The sequence below is a fragment of the Megalops cyprinoides genome, chromosome 22, assembly GCF_013368585.1.
Source record: "Megalops cyprinoides isolate fMegCyp1 chromosome 22, fMegCyp1.pri, whole genome shotgun sequence".
NCBI lineage: Eukaryota > Metazoa > Chordata > Actinopteri > Elopiformes > Megalopidae > Megalops > Megalops cyprinoides.
The window spans coordinates 27,591,171-27,612,538 of record NC_050604.1 but is presented as its reverse complement, the minus strand read 5'-3'; the positions used below and the strand labels follow the sequence as shown (position 1 = coordinate 27,612,538).

Sequence of the window (21,368 nt, the reverse complement as noted above, 5' to 3'; positions counted from 1 at the left end):
TCCCCTGCAGGCCGGGTGTGAACTGCAGGACGTCAGCACTACCGCAGGACCGTCCTGTTAAACTGTGGCTGAGTATATGAGCGGGAACACCGACACTGCGGTCACCTCCTACAGGAGCCAGGGAGGGGGAGTCGGGGAAAACAGGGACAGAATGTTTTTAGCTAGGTGGTGTCTGTTTCTGTGTGTGTCTCGGCATGAGTGTGTGTGTCAGCATTTGAGTGTATGTTTCTGTGTGTTTTAGCGTGTATGTTACTGAGTGTATATGTGTGTTTCAGCATGAGTGTGTGTTACTGTGTGTATATGTGTGTTTCAGCATGAGTGTGTGTTACTGTGTGTATATGTGTGTTTCAGCATGAGTGTGTGTTACTTTGCATTTCTATGTGTCAGAATCAGTGCCTTTGTGAAGAATGTGTGTTTCTCTGTGCCAGTGGGCCTTACCTGGATCATTTGGACACATCATTGCCCTCTACTGGCTGTTTTTGGAACTGAATCTGGGCACAGGCAATTTGATTTGTCATGGAATCCTCTTAAAAAGAACGATGGCATCCAATGCTTTATGAGTTGTATGGGAAATAAAAATGCCTTCATGCATTCTTAAAGCAGTGTCTCCCCTAAAGAGTGTAGCAGTAACGTATCCCTTTACAAAGCTGATCAGCACCATCATAAGCACATAAAGCTGCTGTCATTAATGATGCATGCAGAGCATCAGCGGCCCATTAGCGGCCGGGAGGAGGGAGCATTAGTGCCCCTCCCTTAAAACACCCACATCCGCACTGCTGATTCCGGGAAGACGCTGACACGGCAACATCAACAGCAACAACAACAACAGCAAACAACACTAACAACAGCAGTAACAGCAGTAACAGCAGCAGCAGCAGCAGCAGTAACAGCAGCAGCAGCAGTAACAGCAGCAGCAGTAACAGTAACAGCAGCAGCAGCAGTAACAGCAGCAGTAACAGCAGCAGTAACAGCAGCAGCAGCAGCAGCAGTAACAGCAGCAGCAGCAGCAGCAGCAGTAACAGCAGCAGCAGCAGCAGTAACAGCAGCAGCAGCAGTAACAGCAGCAGCAGTAACAGCAGCAGCAACAGCAGCAGCAGCAGCAGCAGCAGCAGTAACAGCAGCAGTAACAGCAGTAACAGCAGCAGCAGTAACAGCAGCAGCAGCAGCAGCAGTAACAGCAGCAGCAGCAGCAGCAGCAGTAACAGCAGTAACAGCAGCAGCAGCAGCAGCAGCAGCAGTAACAGCAGTAACAGCAGCAGTAACAGCAGCAGTAACAGCAGCAGCAGCAGCAGCAGCAGCAGTAACAGCAGTAACAGCAGCAGCAGTAACAGCAGCAGGACTGTGCTGTGTGTGTCAGGCAGTGAGTTTCTGGACTGTGCTGTGTGTCAGAATTGCTTTACTGAGTGCAGTCACGGGTCTGCAGGAGTGCAGTCACGGTTTGAAGAGCGCAGTCACGGGTCTGCAGGAGTGCAGTCACGGTCTGCAGAGCGCAGTCACAATTAACAATTAGCTAGAAAGTGAGTACCAGTAAGAACCGCTATAACAGGACAAAGTAGCAGCCGCTGGGCCTTTGGCTCCTGGAGCCGAGGGGGGGGTGTTCAGGCTTGGGCTGGCTGACGGAGGTGTCGCAACCGGGGGGGGGGGTTGGGTTTGGGCTAGCTGTGGTGGTGGTGTTCTTTCGGCATCTCTTGGGCCTCCTGGAGCTGGGGGAAGGAAGCACACCCCCCCACTCTCATTTACACAGTGCACTGACTGCAGGCTCTGTCTGCTGTGCATTGGGAGTGCTGTTTGCCTGCACCTTTACAGTGTAGCATCCGCAATCAATAAGGGGATTGAGGAGACTGTGCTCAACTCAGCAGTGGCTTCAAAAGAGACTTTCAAAGGTTGCTACCCTACCACAGAAGATAGATCAGAAGCTTCCGAACACAGTGGGACTCAGGGTTGTTCGTATCTCTGAAACATTTATAACTCTGACTGACACCAAAATGCATTCAATTCCCATGAATAACAAAGATTTACTGTTTATAATGTCATACATGTGCAGCAGTCATATTGCAGAGTAGCCTGCTTAAAAAGAAAAATTCCAGTAGCATTAAACTGTGAAACATTTGAATGTTTGAAATGCAAAACTTACTGCACAGTTTACTGCACAACCCAGCGGCCATCTCTCCCCGTACCTCCATCCTCAACCCAGCGGCCATCTCTCCCCATACCTCCATCCCCAACCCAGCAGCCACCTCTCCCCGCACCTCCATCCCCAACCCAGCAGCCATCTCTCCCCGTACCTCCATCCCCAACCCAGCGGCCATCTCTCCCTGTACCTCCATCCCCAACCCAGCGGCCATCTCTCCCTGTACCTCCATCCCCAACCCAGCAGCCATCTCTCCCCTTACCTCCATCCCCAACCCAGCGGCCATCTCTCCCTGTACCTCCATCCCCAACCCAGCAGCCACCTCTCCCCGCACCTCCATCCCCAACCCAGCAGCCATCTCTCCCCGTACCTCCATCCCCAACCCAGCGGCCATCTCTCCCTGTACCTCCATCCCCAACCCAGCGGCCATCACTCCCCGTAACTCCATCCACAGTGCAGTGTAAGCAGCATCAGTGCACCCACTTACTTTGGGCTAAATTTCTCCTCAATGGTGATGGGCTTCAAAACTTTACAGTTACCTGATGCTAGTGGAAGGGGTGTCAAAAAAAGCTTTACGTTCTCCATGGCAACTGGGCCACTGTTAAGTGTAGTTACCTTTGGTTCTTACCTGGGAGAACCACAAATACATTGCTTTGTCAGAGTTCTCATCCTTTTGATATGAATGATTTGAACTGGATTTTGTCCTGGTCTTTTTTGACATCAGAACTGGTGACTTTTCTCTGTGTTGTACACTACTTCTGTGATGCTATGTCCTGTCACTCTCTCTAGTTTTAATATTTCAATTTTTATTTCCCCTGACATTGTTATTTGTCACCTTCAGATATCAATTTTCTGCATTTTTGTGTGATTCTGGTTTCACACCTGTTCGGTTGACCAAGGTGTTCATAACTCTGAGGTTCCAGGACCATGTATAAAATGGTTTTAATCTGAAGGCAGGTATAGGGGGAGTGATTAGTCTACTTTAAACAGAGAGTAAAGGGGGGGTTAGTCTTCCCTTAAACAGGGAGTGAAGGGGGGTTAATCTTCCCTAAACAGAGAGTAAAAGGGGGTTAGTCTTCCTTTAAACAGAGAGTGAAGGGGAGGGTTAGCCTTTCCTTAAACAGGGAGTGAAGGGGGGGTTAGTCTTCCTTTAAACAGAGAGTGAAGGGGGGGTTAGTCCTCCTTTAAACAGGGAGTGAAGGGGGGGTTAGTCTTCCTTTAAACAGGGAGTGAAGGGGGGGTTAGTCCTCCTTTAAACAGGGAGTGAAGGGGGGGTTAGTCTTCCTTTAAACAGAGAGTGAATGGGGGGGTTAGTCCTCCTTTAAACAGGGAGTGAAGGGGGGGTTAGTCTTCCTTTAAACAGAGAGTGAAGGGGGGTTAGTCTTACTTTAAAAAGGGAGTGAGGGGGGGTTAGTCTTCCTTTAAACAGAGAGTGAAGGGGGGGGTTAGTCCTCCTTTAAACAGGGAGTGAAGGGGGGGTTAGTCCTCCTTTAAACAGGGAGTGAAGGGGGGGTTAGTCTTCCTTTAAACAGGGAGTGAAGGGGGGTTAGTCCTCCTTTAAACAGGGAGTGAAGGGGGGGTTAGTCCTCCTTTAAACAGGGAGTGAAGGGGGGGTTAGTCTTCCTTTAAACAGGGAGTGAAGGGGGGGTTAGTCTTCCTTTAAACAGGGAGTGAAGGGGGGGTTAGTCTTCCTTTAAACAGGGAGTAGCTGTGGATGCTGCTGTTTCCATGTTTAGCAGGCAGGCCCTGCGGGTGACTGGGAGGAGCTACATTTAGTAACACTCTCACAGGAACACTGGTAGCCGCTGCTGCCATGGCAACCCCTTCCCCCCATGCATCTCTCTGCTGTCTCACCCTGGCTGTGGCGGGCAGGAGGGTGCGGTGGGCGTGGCCATCTGCGGGGAGCAGAGGGTGAGGATGAGTGCGGATTCGGCTCGGGACACAGGCCAGGCTGGCCCAGAGAGGCCCGGCGCACCGCTGCAGATGAGGAGACGACCGCGAGAGGTACAGGAAACAAAAAGATCCATTTCTGCTGCTTCTGCTGACAATCTGCAGCCTGCGTGTCTCAGAGAATGGCTGTGTGCAGGATTATGGGAGATGCAGTACTGTTAACGAGTGTGTTCAGGATTATGGGAGATGTAGTACTCTGTTAACAGCTGTGATGGATGGTCTGCCTCCAGCTTTCTGCTGGTGTGTCTCATGAGGAAGTAGGTGTGTGCAGTGTGTGCACAGGAGATGCTAAGAGGTGCATTGTGTCTGTGTAACCCAGTGTGCATTGTGTCTGTGTAGCCCAGTGTGCATTGTGTCTGTATAACCCAGTGTGCACTGTGTCTGTGTAACCCAGTGTGCATTGTGTCTGTGTAACTCAGTGTGATGTTGTGTCTCTCTGGTACTCCTGCCTGTGTCCTCTCTCCTCTCAGGGTTCCTGTTTCTCTGTGCAGCCGATATGCTCTGGAACATCTCCCTTAGCTTCATGTCTTTGTGGTCTTTTTATACTTTGCTTTACTAATTTATAATTTCATCGAATTGAAAATACTTTCTCTGTCTTATTTCAAGCAAAAATAATGACCATGAAGCCAGAGACTACATAGGGTGTAATCTAATTTTTAAAAATTCAGTGCAAAGTTCCTTTAAATCACTGTACAGACTAATCTAATCAATGATTCTTTCGACCTGGCGGGTCTGCATGCTGTCCGGCTGGAGCCACAGAGCACATATAGATTTTTCATTTGGGGAGATGAGCTGGTATCAGGGAGGCACACTGAAGAGCAGGAGCTGAGAGGATCCTGCAGACGCAGAAGAGATGTGATCAATGTGCGGGCACTGGTACATCAGCAGCTTTGCATGTGGCAGAACAGAGCGGCTTTTACAGGGGCTGCCTGCAGGGGGGGCTGTCGATGGGGGGGTGATTTTGTCTTTCTGACTCTGTATGGGGGCTGCTCTGTTCTCTTTGCTGTTGGACCATAGTGTTAGCACTGCTGCAGGGTTCAGACCCACGCTGACGGTGTTCAGACCCACGCTGCAGGGTTCAGACCCACGCTGCAGGGTTCAGACCCACGCTGACGGTGTTCAGACCCACGCTGACGGTGTTCAGACCCACGCTGACGGTGTTCAGGGCAGCAGTGAGCACTGCTGCAGGGTTCAGACCCACGCTGACGGTGTTCAGACCCACGCTGCAGGGTTCAGACCCACGCTGCAGGGTTCAGACCCACTACTGCAGGGTTCAGACCCACGCTGCAGGGTTCAGACCCACGCTGCAGGGTTCAGACCCACGCTGACGGTGTTCAGACCCACTGCTGCAGGGTTCAGACCCACTGCTGCAGGGTTCAGACCCACGCTGCAGGGTTCAGACCCACGCTGCAGGGTTCAGACCCACGCTGCAGGGTTCAGACCCACACTGACGGTGTTCAGACCCACTGCTGCAGGGTTCAGACCCACGCTGACGGTGTTCAAGCCCACGCTGACGGTGTTCAGGGCAGCAGTGAGCGCTGCTGCAGGGTTCAGACCCACTGCTGCAGGGTTCAGACCCACGCTGCAGGGTTCAGACCCACGCTGACGGTGTTCAGACCCACTGCTGCAGGGTTCAGACCCACGCTGACAGTGTTCAGACCCACGCTGACGGTGTTCAGGGCAGCAGTGAGCACTGCTGCAGGGTTCAGACCCACGCTGACAGTGTTCAGACCCATGCTGACGGTGTTCAGGGCAGCAGTGAGCGCGGTCTGCAGGGTTCAGACCCACGCTGACAGTGTTCAGACCCATGCTGACGGTGTTCAGGGCAGCAGTGAGCGCGGTCTGCAGGGTTCAGACCCACGCTGACGGTGTTCAGGGCAGCAGTGAGCGCGGTCTGACTCAACGAGCACTGAGAATGATGGTTGCTGTGGTGAATTCAGCCGTGATGCTTCACACCCTTCAGAGCGGAGGAATCTACTGCCGGGTGCTCTCTCTCGCACTGAAAAAGAGCTCTGTTCATCCAGAGTACTCTTCCCCGCCTTGCTGCCATGACAGGGGAAAGAAGATGTGAAATGGCACAGCCTCACGCTGAATGCAATGAAAGGAAAATGACTTACATTATCTTTCATTTAGGCTGTGTGGCCCTGCTGAATGCTGACTCTGACGCAGCTTGTATTGTGGGGATACCATTGTGTGTCTGCCTCCTGCCTGTGTCTCTGTGTGTTGGTGTGATGCCTGTGTCTCTGTGTGTTACTGTCCTGCCTGTGTCTCTGTGTGTTGGTGTGGTGCCTGTGTTTCTGCCATCCTCTCGAGTTGTGAAAGGTCACCAGGAGAGCATGTATTCGTAATGAGCCCAGCTGGCTCTGAGCTGACTGACAGCCTTGGTCTCTTTAGAGAATGCAGCCCTTAGATTTTGTGAAAATGCGTCACATAGAGAATCTGTCTGGCTTGGAATGGTCTTCTCTGCCCTCCTCAGAATCCCTCTGCTCCACTAATCCACATGCCTTTGTGATAAAGGAGAGTTTTTAATTATTATGACATTCAGGTCTGACTTGTAGGCCTGACAGATTTGCAGAGGGCCATGTGGTCCCCCTGCTCTCTCTCTCCCTGTGTGATGGTAATGAACCATCTGTCCTTCCGTTTGAAGACCAGATCAGAGAACGTGACCTGTTCCCTCTGTGAGGGAGAGGTGTCCACAGTCACAGTGTTTCCTGTGCTTCGGTCCACCAGCTGTATCGCTGTATCGATGGGTGGATCAGGCTTCATCCCTCAAGAGCCATGGAAGAATGGGGCTCAACCACTGAATCACCCACTGACCCACCCACTGATCACCCACTGCCAACTCCCTGACCCACCCACTGACCCACCCACTGATCACCCACTGCCAACTCCTTGACCCATCCACTGACCCACTCACTGACCCACCCCCTGACCCACTCACTGACCTACTCACTGACCCACTCACTGATCACTCACTGATCCACCCACTGAGCTGCCGCAGCTGCCTGTCTGCCTGCAGGGGCAGCTTTATCCTGTGTTTGTATTTATTGAAGCCAGGAAGGGCAACTGAGAATCAGGTCTCACATGCAGGGTCCATCAGCCAGCTGGATTTTCCAAAATCACTGATTTCATTTTTGAAAAATATACTAGAATTGTCCAGAGCTGTTTTGCATCACTGCAACTGTTATTTATTTCAATTGATCTTGAATTCATATTCACAGACCAGGTAATGAAACAATGAGCGCTTCTATTACCAGCGGGTTGGTTCTGGAATCAGAAGGAATCTTTCTGCAGTAGCAGAATTTGCATCACGCTGTCATATCTATCTTAGATTCGACAACCTGAGACCGTACAGACGTTTTCCATTTCACAGCTGGAAAATGACAGAGAGCTCCTGCCATTGAAGAGAAAACCCAAAAAAGGAAACGCAGTGGAAAGCGGATTGAAGGGGTGTGTATTTGGGCATCTTGCGGGTGTTAATGTCAGACCCTTCAGTTAAAGCACAGCAGTACAGCCATGCAGCAAGGACAGACACAGAGCAGCCTGAAATACAGACATACTACACATACACTACACACAGTGCACCATACACAGCACGCCACACTCAGCGCTCTACACATACACTACACACAGAGCACCATACACAGCACACCACGCTCAGCGCTCTACACAGAAACATCACAGAAACAGAGCACCATACACAGCGCTCTACACATACACTACACACAGTGCACCATACACAGCACGCCACACTCAGCGCTCTACACATACACTACACACAGAGCACCATACACAGCACACCACGCTCAGCGCTCTACACAGAAACATCACAGAAACAGAGCACCATACACAGCACGCCACACTCAGCGCTCTACACATACACTACACACAGAGCACCATACACAGCACGCCACACTCAGCGCTCTACACATACACTACACACAGAGCACCATACACAGCACGCCACGCTCAGCGCTCTACACATACACTACACACAGAGCACCATACACAGCACGCCACGCTCAGCGCTCTACACATACACTACACACAGAGCACCATACACAGCACGCCACACTCAGCGCTCTACACATACACTACACACAGAGCACCATACACAGCACGCCACACTCAGCGCTCTACACATACACTACACACAGAGCACCATACACAGCACGCCACACTCAGCGCTCTACACATACACTACACACAGTGCACCATACACAGCACTCTACACATACACTACACACAGTGCACCATACACAGCACTCTACACATACACTACACACAGTGCACCATACACAGCACTCTACACATACACTACACACAGTGCACCATACACAGCACGCCACACTCAGCGCTCTACACATACACTACACACAGTGCACCATACACAGCACGCCACACTCAGCGCTCTACACATACACTACACACAGAGCACCATACACAGCACGCCACACTCAGCGCTCTACACATACACTACACACAGAAACATCACAGAAACGCCACGCTCAGCGCTCTACACATACACTACACACAGTGCACCATACACAGCACTCTACACATACACTACACACAGAGCACCATACACAGCACTCTACACATACACTACACACAGAGCACCATACACAGCACTCTACACATACACTACACACAGTGCACCATACACAGCACTCTACACATACACTACACACAGAGCACCATACACAGCACTCTACACATACACTACACACAGTGCACCATACACAGCACTCTACACATACACTACACACAGTGCACCATACACAGCACGCCACACTCAGCGCTCTACACATACACTACACACAGAGCACCATACACAGCACGCCACACTCAGCGCTCTACACATACACTACACACAGCGCACCATACACAGCACTCTACACATACACTACACACAGAGCACCATACACAGCACGCCACACTCAGCGCTCTACACATACACTACACACAGTGCACCATACACAGCACGCCACACTCAGCGCTCTACACATACACTACACACAGAGCACCATACTCAGCGCTCTACACATACACTACACACAGAGCACCACACACAGCACTCTACACATACACTACACACAGAGCACCATACACAGCACTCTACACATACACTACACACAGTGCACCATACACAGCACTCTACACATACACTACACACAGTGCACCATACACAGCACGCCACGCTCAGCGCTCTACACATACACTACACACAGAGCACCACACACAGCACGCCACGCTCAGCGCTCTACACATACACTACACACAGAGCACCATACACAGCGCTCTACACATACACTACACACAGAGCACCACACACAGCACTCTACACATACACTACACACAGAGCACCATACACAGCACTCTACACATACACTACACACAGTGCACCATACACAGCACTCTACACATACACTACACACAGTGCACCATACACAGCACTCTACACATACACTACACACAGTGCACCATACACAGCACGCCACACTCAGCGCTCTACACATACACTACACACAGTGCACCATACACAGCACGCCACGCTCAGCGCTCTACACATACACTACACACAGAGCACCACACACAGCACTCTACACATACACTACACACAGAGCACCATACACAGCACTCTACACATACACTACACACAGTGCACCATACACAGCACTCTACACATACACTACACACAGTGCACCATACACAGCACGCCACACTCAGCGCTCTACACAGAAACATCACAGAAACAGAGCACCATACACAGCACGCCACACTCAGCGCTCTACACATACACTACACACAGAGCACCATACACAGCACGCCACACTCAGCGCTCTACACATACACTACACACAGAGCACCATACACAGCACGCCACACTCAGCGCTCTACACATACACTACACACAGTGCACCATACACAGCACTCTACACATACACTACACACAGAGCACCATACACAGCACGCCACACTCAGCGCTCTACACATACACTACACACAGTGCACCATACACAGCACGCCACGCTCAGCGCTCTACACATACACTACACACAGAGCACCATACACAGCACGCCACACTCAGCGCTCTACACATACACTACACACAGTGCACCATACACAGCACGCCACGCTCAGCGCTCTACACATACACTACACACAGTGCACCATACACAGCACGCCACGCTCAGCGCTCTACACATACACTACACACAGAGCACCATACACAGCACGCCACACTCAGCGCTCTACACATACACTACACACAGAGCACCATACACAGCACGCCACACTCAGCGCTCTACACATACACTACACACAGTGCACCATACACAGCACGCCACACTCAGCGCTCTACACATACACTACACACAGAGCACCATACACAGCACGCCACACTCAGCGCTCTACACATACACTACACACAGCGCACCATACACAGCACGCCACACTCAGCGCTCTACACATACACTACACACAGAGCACCATACACAGCACGCCACACTCAGCGCTCTACACATACACTACACACAGCGCACCATACACAGCACGCCACACTCAGCGCTCTACACATACACTACACACAGAAGCACGTCAGCAAGAACAGGGGTGGCAGGGTATTAGTGGTTGCTCACTTAAACAGGTGAGGCTGGTTAATGTCACACCCAGACTCCCCAAAGTCGGCCAGACCGTAGACTGTATGATGTGGGAGCCCTTAATCCTAATGGCAGATCTCAAATTGCAGTGACATAGCAGAAATACCCAACAGATTATTCAGGGAGGGCCCAAAAAAGATGCGCTTGTGTGTAAACTGGCCAGGAAAGGAAGTCCACACTGAAGGCAGTGCAACATGCTGTATCACCGCTGGAGCCCCCAGATGTCTCTTCAGTGACACCTACTGGCCAGCTGCGAGAGTGCTGGCATTCAGGGCCATGCCAGACCTGATATAAATGGGCTTTCTATTTTTACTCATGTTGTTTCAATGTACGCAATTTATTAATTCGCTCATACTTCTGTTAAACAGTGCTAGATGTATGTGTTTGCAGTGGAGATCTTATAGGCTGGTTCTCTCTGGTTTATCTCACTGTTAGCTTACTGTCACACACACACACCCTGTTTCTCTCACTGTTAGCTTACTGTCACACACACACTGTTTCTCTCACTGTTAGCTTACTGTCAAACACACACACACCCTGTTTCTCTCACTGTTAGCTTACTGTCACACACACACACACACCATTTCTCTCACTGTTAGCTTACTGTCAGACACACACACACCGTTTCTCTCACTGTTAGCTTACTGTCACACACACACTGTTTATCTCACTGTTAGCTTACTGTCACACACACACACCCTGTTTCTCTCACTGTTAGCTTACCTCTGTCTGTGAGTATCCGATCAAGCCCCTCCCCATCCCACCTCTCTCTCTCTCTCTCTCTCAATCGCACACACACACACACACACACACACACACACACACACGGGGACCAGATGATCTGCAGCTCGTTCAGAGGAGCAGAGCTGATCTGTCTCTTTCGCTCGGCCACACGGAACCTCCTCTCTCCCCCGGCGGTGGAAGCTGCTGTCCGCCTGTAATTCAGCATTTCGCCAGTCACAGTTCTGTCAGGGTCAGTGAGTCAGTGTGTTGGCACTCGGTGTGTGAGTGAGTCAGTGCGTTGGCACTCGGTGCGTGAGTGAGTCAGTGTGTTGGTACTTGGTGTGTGAGTGAGTCAGTGCGTTGGCGCTCGGTGCGTGAGTGAGTCAGTGCGTTGGTACTCAGTGTGAGTGAGTCAGTGTGTTGGTACTTGGTGTGTGAGTGAGTCAGTGTGTTGGCGCTCTGTGTGTGAGTGAGTCAGTGCGTTGGTACTTGGTGTGTGAGTGAGTCAGTGTGTTGGCGCTCGGTGCGTGAGTGAGTCAGTGTGTTGGTACTCTGTGTGTGAGTGAGTCAGTGCGTTGGTACTTGGTGTGTGAGTGAGTCAGTGTGTTGGTACTCGGTGTGTGAGTGAGTCAGTGTGTTGGCACGGTGCGTTGGTGCTCGGTGCATTGGAGACATGGCGCACGCGGCCGCGCACCTGAAGAAGGCGAGGGAGCTGGAGCAGCCGCCGGAGCTGAAGGCGCTGCTGAAAGCTCGCGAGAGGAGGAGACGCTCCCGGGAGCGAGAACGCAGGCGCAAGGTACAAGAAACCCCCCCCCCCACCCACACACCCACCCCCCCACGTGTCCCCACCGGAACCCCCCACCCACCCCTCCACCCACACACCCACCCCCCACGCCCGTGTCCCCACCGGAACCCCCCACCCACCCCTCCACCCACACACCCACCCCCCACGCCCGTGTCCCCACCGGAACCCCCCACCCACCCCTCCACCCACACAATGTCCCCACCGGAACCCCACACACACCCCCCACCCCCCACACCCGTGTCCCCACCAGAACCCCACACCTCGTGGGCCCGCACACTGTACCCCTGCAGCCTCCCAGCACCCTGCACCTCCTGTCCCCACAGGGTGTCACAGGGTGTCACAGGGTGCCACAGGGTGCCACAGGGTGTGTCAGGGTGTCACAGGGTGTCACAGGGTGCCACAGGGTGCCACAGGGTGCCACAGGGTGTCACAGGGTGTCACAGGGTGTCACAGAGTGCCACAGGGTGTCAGAGTGCAGCTGTTGGGGGTGCATCGGCTATTTCTCCCAGGCTGCTGCTGCGAAGGAGAGAGGGACCCGTGGGAAAACCGTGTGTCCAACGCTGTGAAAGACACAGCCACATGTGTGCAGATGAAGAGATTATAAATCACGTTTGATGCTAATAACCGTGTGTAGTGTGTTGTGCTAATGCGTATTTACAGTGCAAGGCAGAGCTGGCTTATGTTGGGATTTGGGGGGATTGGGGGGGGGGCAGACCTTTTTGAAGGTGACATGATGCTTTCTCCTTTACTCACTCAGTCAGATTGATGGAAGGCGTTTGGGAGACTTTAGGCACTATGTGAGGCTGCACGGCAAGAGAAGACAAGTGACCCTGCCAGGAGGTACCCCTGAACTGGGCTTCCAGGCCCAGTGTCAGATACATGAGGCTGGTGCGCCCACATGCCGGGGGCACCTCTGCCTAAGCTCCCCTCATTACATCACAGCTAATGCAGCTGGTGTGTTTGCGGAGTTGCTGCTGCGCTCAGGGTCCTGTTGCATAACAGACTGTTCACTCACAGGCAAAGCGGAGAGAAATCACCCGGCACCTGCCATACGAGGTGGAGGGAGAAAACCGCTGCGCTATCTGAAGCAGCATGCACCTCCTGCTGTACGGATCTGTACTGTACTATAGCTATGTTGCTATCTGTCATGGACATTGTGATCTAGAGACATTGAGATGCATGGTAGTGTATGCAGTTAATAACTTCCCTTAGTATTCTAGGCTGTCAACTTCAGCACAAGTTTGTGGTAGGACTTGAATGGTGTTGTGCTCACACTCACCGGTCTGGGAATGTTAGCCTGGTCTGACACTGTTACTCTGGTCTGGCACTGTTACTCTGGTCTGACACTATTACTCTGGTCTGACTCTGTTACTCTGGTCTGGCAGTGTTACTCTGGTCTGACACTGTTACTCTGGTCTGACTCTGTTACTCTGGTCTGACTCTGTTACTCTGGTCTGGCAGTGTTACTCTGGTCTGACTCTGTTACTCTGGTCTGACACTGTTACTCTGGTCTGACTCTGTTACTCTGGTCTGACACTGTTACTCTGGTCTGACTCTGTTACTCTGGTCTGACACTGTTACTCTGGTCTGACACTGTTACTCTGGTCTGACTCTGTTACTCTGGTCTGACACTGTTACTCTGGTCTGACTCTGTTACTCTGGTCTGACACTGTTACTCTGGTCTGACTCTGTTACTCTGGTCTGACACTGTTACTCGTTTAACTTGGATGGATGCAGCTCTGTTCCTTTGGGCTGGAAGTGGCTCTGGATAAGAGCGTGTGCTAAATGAATAGAACGTAATGTAATTATCTAAAGAAAATGGATCCCTGCTGTAGAGAGCTGTACTGTGCCACTCTACCTTTTATTACCAGCCTCATCTCTGTGTGAGATGTGGAAAGAATCTCCACTCCAGCACAGTAAAGACTAATCTGATCCATTAAGGATTACCATCATGTGCAGAATAGAGGCTCTTCGGCATTCCCGCGGTGAGGGGGAGAGGGTTTGGGGGTAACAGTGTTTGCCTGACACTCTAAGCTGCCTGGGGGGGGCGCAGTCAGACAAATCTCCCTCAGAGGGGAGCTCTCAGCACACAGCAGGGGGCTGGGGCAGCGGCACATTCACTGCAGTGGGTGAGGAAGGGGGGGTGGTGTGGGGGGGGTCTTTGTTCTGTGACACTGGTGATGTATGTAGAAACAGCTGTTCCTGCCTGTTCACTCACACACACACACACACACACACACACACACACACACACATACACACACACACACACACACACACACACAACCACACACACACACACACACACACACACACACACAACCACACACAAATACACATACACACACACACACACGCACACACACACACACACACACACACACACACACACACACACACACACTCACTCACACACACACACACACACACTCACTCACACACACACACACACACACACACACACACACACACACACACTCACACATACACACACACACACACGCACACACACACACACACACAACCACGCTCTTTCTCTGACACAACTGAATGACTGAATTGTGGTAAGATGATAGCACTTACTTACTATACAACAATGAGATTCTAACCCAAACACACAGCAGTCAGTCCAAACAAGAGTATAACCCAAACACACAGCAGTCAGTCCAAACAAGAGTATAACCCAAACACACAGCAGTCAGTCCAAACAAGAGTATAACCCAAACACACAGCAGTCAGTCCAAACAAGAGTATAACCCAAACACACAGCAGTCAGTCCAAACAAGAGTATAACCCAAACACACAGCAGTCAGTCCAAACAAGAGTATAACCCAAACACACAGCAGTCAGTCCAAACAAGAGTATAACCCAAACACACAGCAGTCAGTGGTGATCAAATATGAGGAACAAACTGCTTCTCAGTGCCTTCAGCAGCCAGACAGACAGACAGACAGACAGACAGACTGAAGATCAATATACTGTTGCTAAAAAGAGGGTTGAATTCCAGCTGGATCAATGTGTAGGGCTGTGGGCACCACACTGACCCAGTGAGGAGGAGGGGGGGCGTGGCACCACATTGACCCAGCGAGGAGAGAGGGGGCTGTGGGCACCACATTGACCCAGTGAGGAGGAGGGGGGGCGTGGCACCACATTGACCCAGCGAGGAGAGAGGGGGCTGTGGGCACCACACTGACCCTAAGAGGGGGGGGGGGGGGGGACGTGGCACCACACTGACCCTAAGAGGGGGCGTGGCACCACACTGACCCTAAGGGGGGGGGGTGGCATTGATCTGGCCGTGCCACAGCTTGACTGACAGCTCTGTTTATAGGAGGCTGAGAACGCGGCCATAGAGTCAGGGCGTGGCCTCCCCTGCGTGTGAGTCGCTGTTGGCAGCCCTGGCCTTCGTCTTGTGAGGCGGCGTCCCCGAGCAGCTGGGGGGACCGTGATTCCCGCGCTTCGCTGGCTGTGGGGTGTAAAAATAGCAGGGCTGGGGGTGGCCATGGGGGCAGCTGCCTGAGCTCCTCAGCTGCAGAGAGGAACAGACTGGCGCTCAGAGAGCAGGCTTCGGCAGGGCAGCAGCTTCAGCAGGGCAGCAGGTCTGGGGTCAGTCTCTGACGGATCCGAGGAGAGGAGCTTCAGCAGGGACAGCAGCTTCGGCAGGGCAGCAGCTTCGGCAGGGCAGCAGCTTCGGCAGGGCAGCAGCTTCGGCAGGGACAGCAGCTTCAGCAGGGACAGCAGGTCTGGGGTCAGTCTCGCTTTGCCTCAGAACGTGGTGGATCTTTCTGTAGCAGCGGAGCCGCTGGTGTGACCGCTAGCTGTTGCCATGGGTAACGTGGCAGTGTGTGAGTCATGTGGCTCCGATAAGGGGGTCAGAACTGTGGGGAGTGACCCTAGCCTGGATGGATACCTGGATCACAGTGTTTCGTACCCGGGACAGGAGCGTTACCTGGAGTCCAGCATGTGTAACGCAGTACAGGAGCATTACCTGGAGTCCAGCATGTGTAACGCAGTACAGGGGCGTTACCTGGAGTCCATCCTTTCTTATGCAGGGCGGGAGCTGGCAGTGCTGGTAAGCCATGAATGTGGAGCCGATGCCGTGTCCACTGTGTCAGATGCTGGTCAGAACGCGGTCGTGATGGTTGCGCTCGCTGTGTTTGCTGTGTCAGATGCTGGTCAGAACGCGGTCGTGATGGTTGCGCTCGCTGTGTTTGCTGTGTCAGATGCTGGTCAGAACGCGGTCGTGATGGTTGCGCTCGCTGTGTTTGCTGTGTCAGATGCTGGTCAGAACGCAGTCGTGATGGTTGCGCTCGCTGTGTTTGCTGTGTCAGATGCTGGTCAGAACGCGGTCGTGATGGTTGCGCTCGCTGTGTTTGCTGTGTCAGATGCTGGTCAGAACGCAGTCGTGATGGTTGCTCATGGCTTGTAGATCCTGAGAGAGCAGTTTCACGTGTTTACTGTGCTTTACTGCCCCACGGAACACTGTTAGTGTACATGTCCTTATTTAATAACTTCAGTTGCTTTCATAACTGCAGCAAACTTTTCCCTCAATTTTACTAACAGCGGTAGACTGGCCCTGTCCTGCTTGCAAACACACTCTGTTGTAATGATGATGATGATGATGATGATGGTAAAGATGACGAAGGTGTTGAAGGGAATGAGGATGAGGAGAATGGTGATGGTGTTGCGGGGAATGGAGTGGGTGGCATGTTTGTATCCTCCTCCTGGCCTCCCAGATCTCTCAGCCTCTCAGGACTGCTGCAGGCTTGAGGGCAGCTCTCTGTTTGCCATGTCAGCTAAAAGCCGTGCATGGTGTTATAATGAGCCAGGCAGCACAATGTGAACAGGCTCGGAGAGACTCTGTGCCAGGGAGAGAGTCCTGCCCTGACTGAACACAGCACAGACCCACAGATTCCCAGAATTTCCAGCAAGGCAGGAGGGATCCGCTGCTGTATGCAACACATAAACCTGCACTGTAAAACACTGTGGTCCCACAATGCACTGCATAGTTACACCGACATAACGGTCTAATGTGAGACTGAGTCTGAAGGGGTTTTTTCTGTGGTTCTGGTTCTGTTGTTGTGTCAGCCAGCCTTGCTGGGATTCTGTGTGCTGTGTGCTGGGGGCCTGTGTGCTGTATGATTGGGTTCTGTATGCTGGGGGTCTGTGTGCTGTATGCTGGGGGTCTGTGTGCTGTGTGATTGGGTTCTGTATGCTGGGGGTCTGTGTGCTGTGTGCTGTGTGATTGGGCTCAGTATGCTGGGGGTCTGTGTGCTGTGTGATTGGGTTCTGTATGCTGGGGGTCTGTGTGCTGTGTGCTGTGTGATTGGGTTCTGTATGCTGAGGGTCTGTGTGCTGTGTGCTGTGTGATTGGGCTCTGTATGCTGGGGGTCTGTGTGCTGTGTGCTGTGTGATTGGGTTCTGTATGCTGGGGATCTGTGTGCTGTGTGCTGGGGGTCTGTGTGCTGTGTGCTGTGTGATTGGGTTCTGTATGCTGGGGGTCTGTGTGCTGTGTGATTGGGCTCTGTATGCTGGGGGTCTGTGTGCTGTATGCTGGGGGTCTGTGTGCTGTATGCTGGGGTTCTGTATGCTGGGGGTCTGTGTGCTGTGTGATTGGGCTCTGTATGCTGGGGGTCTGTGTGCTGTGTGATTGGGCTCTGTATGCTGAGGGTCTGTGTGCTGTGTGCTGTGTGATTGGGCTCTGTATGCTGGGGGTCTGTGTGCTGTGTGCTGTGTGATTGGGTTCTGTATGCTGGGGGTCTGTGTGCTGTGTGCTGGGGTTCTGTATGCTGGGGGTCTGTGTGCTGTGTGATTGGGTTCTGTATGCTGGGGGTCTGTGTGCTGTGTGATTGGGCTCTGTATGCTGGGGGTCTGTGTGCTGTGTGATTGGGCTCTGTATGCTGGGGGTCTGTGTGCTGTATGCTGGGGTTCTGTATGCTGGGGGTCTGTGTGCTGTGTGCTGTGTGATTGGGCTCTGTATGCTGGGGGTCTGTGTGCTGTGTGATTGGGTTCTGTATGCTGGGGGTCTGTGTGCTGTGTGCTGTGTGATTGGGCTCTGTATGCTGGGGGTCTGTGTGCTGTGTGATTGGGTTCTGTATGCTGGGGGTCTGTGTGCTGTGTGATTGGGCTCTGTATGCTGGGGGTCTGTGTGCTGTGTGATTGGGCTCTGTATGCTGGGGGTCTGTGTGCTGTGTGATTGGGTTCTGTATGCTGGGGGTCTGTGTGCTGTGTGATTGGGTTCTGTATGCTGGGGGTCTGTGTGCTGTGTGATTGGGCTCTGTATGCTGGGGGTCTGTGTGCTGTGTGATTGGGTTCTGTATGCTGGGGGTCTGTGTGCTGTGTGATTGGGTTCTGTATGCTGGGGGTCTGTGTGCTGTGTGCTGGGGTTCTGTATGCTGGGGGTCTGTGTGCTGTATGCTGGGGTTCTGTATGCTGGGGGTCTGTGTGCTGTGTGATTGGGTTCTGTATGCTGGGGTCTGTGTGCTGTGTGATTGGGCTCTGTATGGTTGGCTTCTTCAACAGGCTGTCAGAATATTGGGAAAGTCCCGGACAGGATGGGGTTCTGTTTTTCATTCATCAGTGAGGAGGGAAGCTCACCGCAGTAGAGTAACGCTCTGCTAACCTTCTCCTAACGCTGGCAGCTTCAGGACGCTCATGTCTCTGTCTCTCCCAGTCCGACAGCAACACCAGCTTCCTGCGGGCTGCACGGGCAGGGAACCTGGAGAAGGTGCTGGAGTACCTGAAGGGAGGTGTGGACATCAGCACCTGCAACCAGGTAAGAGCTCTGCACGGGAGACCGATCAGCAACCGAGCTGCTCTGATCACTGCTCTGATCACGGCTCTGATCATGGCTCTGATCACTGCTCTGATCACGGCTCTGATCACTTCTCTGATCACTGCTCTGATCACGGCTCTGATCATGGCTCTGATCACTGCTCTGATCACGGCTCTGATCACGGCTCTGATCACGGCTCTGATCGTGGCTCTGATCGTGGCTCTGATCGTGGCTCTGATCACTGCTCTGCTCTGATCACTGCTCTGATCATTGTGTATCAGAAAGGAGCTATGCAGTTTCCATGTGAAATATGGCAATATTAACATTACCTGTCAGAAACAGTAATGGGTTTGCTTTCATAGTTATTCACTTTACTGCAAGCTGATCACTTTAGAATTCATTATATTCTTTAACATCTATCTATCTACCTATCTATACAGTGTAGCTCTCACGCACATGTAAAGATGATCATTAAATGTCTCCCTCATCCACACACACACACACACACACACACACACACACACACACACGTGTGTGTGCTTGCTGTCACTTCCTTTCCCTCATGCTAGCATAATCCCTTAATCTTATGCATTACAGTAATGAGTGTCAGTGCGGGGGGCCGGGTTGAGCAGTGGGATGGGGTGCGCTTTTGGGTGCAGGGCCAGCTGTGTCCTCTGAGCAGAGATTTCACTGGCTGCATCTGGAGTACAGACTCACTGCCTTTACTCAGATTTTACACTCAGGATATGGGCAGTGTGCTGTTTTCTCTGAGCTTACTGTGCCGGGGTGTTTCCAGGGTTTGGGGGTGCCTCTGTTCTGGAACAAGGACAGGTGTCGTTCAGTGAAGGGACAGTCATGCCAGAGCCGGGGTGTGTACTGAGTGCCACAGCGGTGCTCTCACATTCCAGCATTCCCAGCATGCTCTGGGAAACTCTGGAGGCCAAATTTAGATGCACAGAGAGAAAGACCACATCAGCTTCAGCTTCAGCTTCAGCTTCAGCTTCAGTCAGTTTGGCCGCTGTAATTAGCAGCAGCAGTCCAATCAGCTTACAGAGTTCAAACTGTGCTCTGGCCACTTGGAGGCTCCCAGCCGGCCTCAGGCTCATTTAAGCCCTGAATAAAGCTTAAACTGTATATGTACAGTGAAGGTGTTGTTCACAGGAGCTGCTGCTGTGAGACATGCACATAGTGTGCACATAGAGTGCTGTCTGACTGTCAGGGCCGTGGGAAGAGGCCCTGCTGACTGTGTGGAACTTCAGAATTAATCAGGAAAAATTTGCATTCTAAATCTCCCCTGTAATCCTTTTAGATGGATATTGAAGTTTAATCTGTATTTGTTCTGGCCTCCACACCATGCATGAGCCGGGGCCCGGGCCTAAAGCAGGGTCTCATTCTCACACACAGCTCACGCCATGGCCACAGATCCGAGGAATGAAAGGAAACAAATCTCTCGCTTTATCTGTGTGGCCTCAACATAATGGCTTTATTTCCTGTCTTTTGCTAATTATATTTTTGCACTGACAGCAGGAGTTGAGTGTGGTTAGACAGCCTCTAAGCACAGAGTTCTCTGTCCTGCGCTGTGGGCGTGGCTCTGATGCTGTTGTGCTCGTGGGCGTGGTTCTGATGCTGTTGTGTTTGTGGGCGTAGCTCTGACGACCCTGTCATGTGACGCCGGTCTCTCTCCCTCTCTCTGCAGAACGGGCTGAATGCGCTGCACCTGGCCGCTAAGGAGGGCCACGCGGAGCTGGTCGAGGAACTGCTGGAGAGGGGCGCGGCCGTGGACTCAGCCACCAAGGTGCTGGGACACCGGGGCAGGGCGGGGCTGTGGGGAGCTGGGCGGGGCTGTCGTTGGGGCTGTAGGGAGCCGGGTGGGGCTGTGGGTGGGGCTGTGGGGATCAGGGTGCTGTGTTGCGGCTGACCTGGAGTCAGTGCGCTCTGTAGTAATCGCCTGTTCCTGGTGTGTTGCAGCTGACCTGGAGTCAGTGCGCTCTGTAGTAATCGCCTGTTTCTGCTGTTGCAGAAGGGAAACACAGCGCTGCATATTGCCTCCCTGGCAGGGCAGCAGGAGGTGGCCAAATTGCTGGTGAAGCGCGGAGCCGATGTCAACGCACAGTCTCAGGTGAGAGAGTCTCAGGTGAGAGAGTCTCAGGTGAGAGTCTCAGGTGAGAGAGTCTCAGGTGAGAGATTCTCTGGTGAGAGTCTCAGGTGAGAGAGTCTCAGGTGAGAGTCTCAGGTGAGAGTCTCAGGTGAGAGAGTCTCAGGTGAGAGAGTCTCAGGTGAGAGAGTCTCAGGTGAGAGTCTCAGGTGAGAGAGTCTCAGGTGAGA

General features: G+C 52.5%; 1 protein-coding gene across 2 annotated transcripts in view; it reads left to right on the top strand.

Moving 5' to 3' along the window:
• Nucleotides 1–21,368, top strand: part of LOC118769458 (ankyrin-2-like) — a 91,286-nt gene that overhangs the window by 9,236 nt on the left and 60,682 nt on the right. For both annotated transcript variants that reach the window (XM_036516562.1, XM_036516561.1), the window contains exons 3-5: nucleotides 18,942–19,043; nucleotides 20,740–20,838; nucleotides 21,064–21,162. In XM_036516562.1, coding sequence (XP_036372455.1) covers nucleotides 18,942–19,043; nucleotides 20,740–20,838; nucleotides 21,064–21,162 — 300 coding nt within the window. The remainder of the gene's footprint in view (nucleotides 1–18,941; nucleotides 19,044–20,739; nucleotides 20,839–21,063; nucleotides 21,163–21,368) is intronic.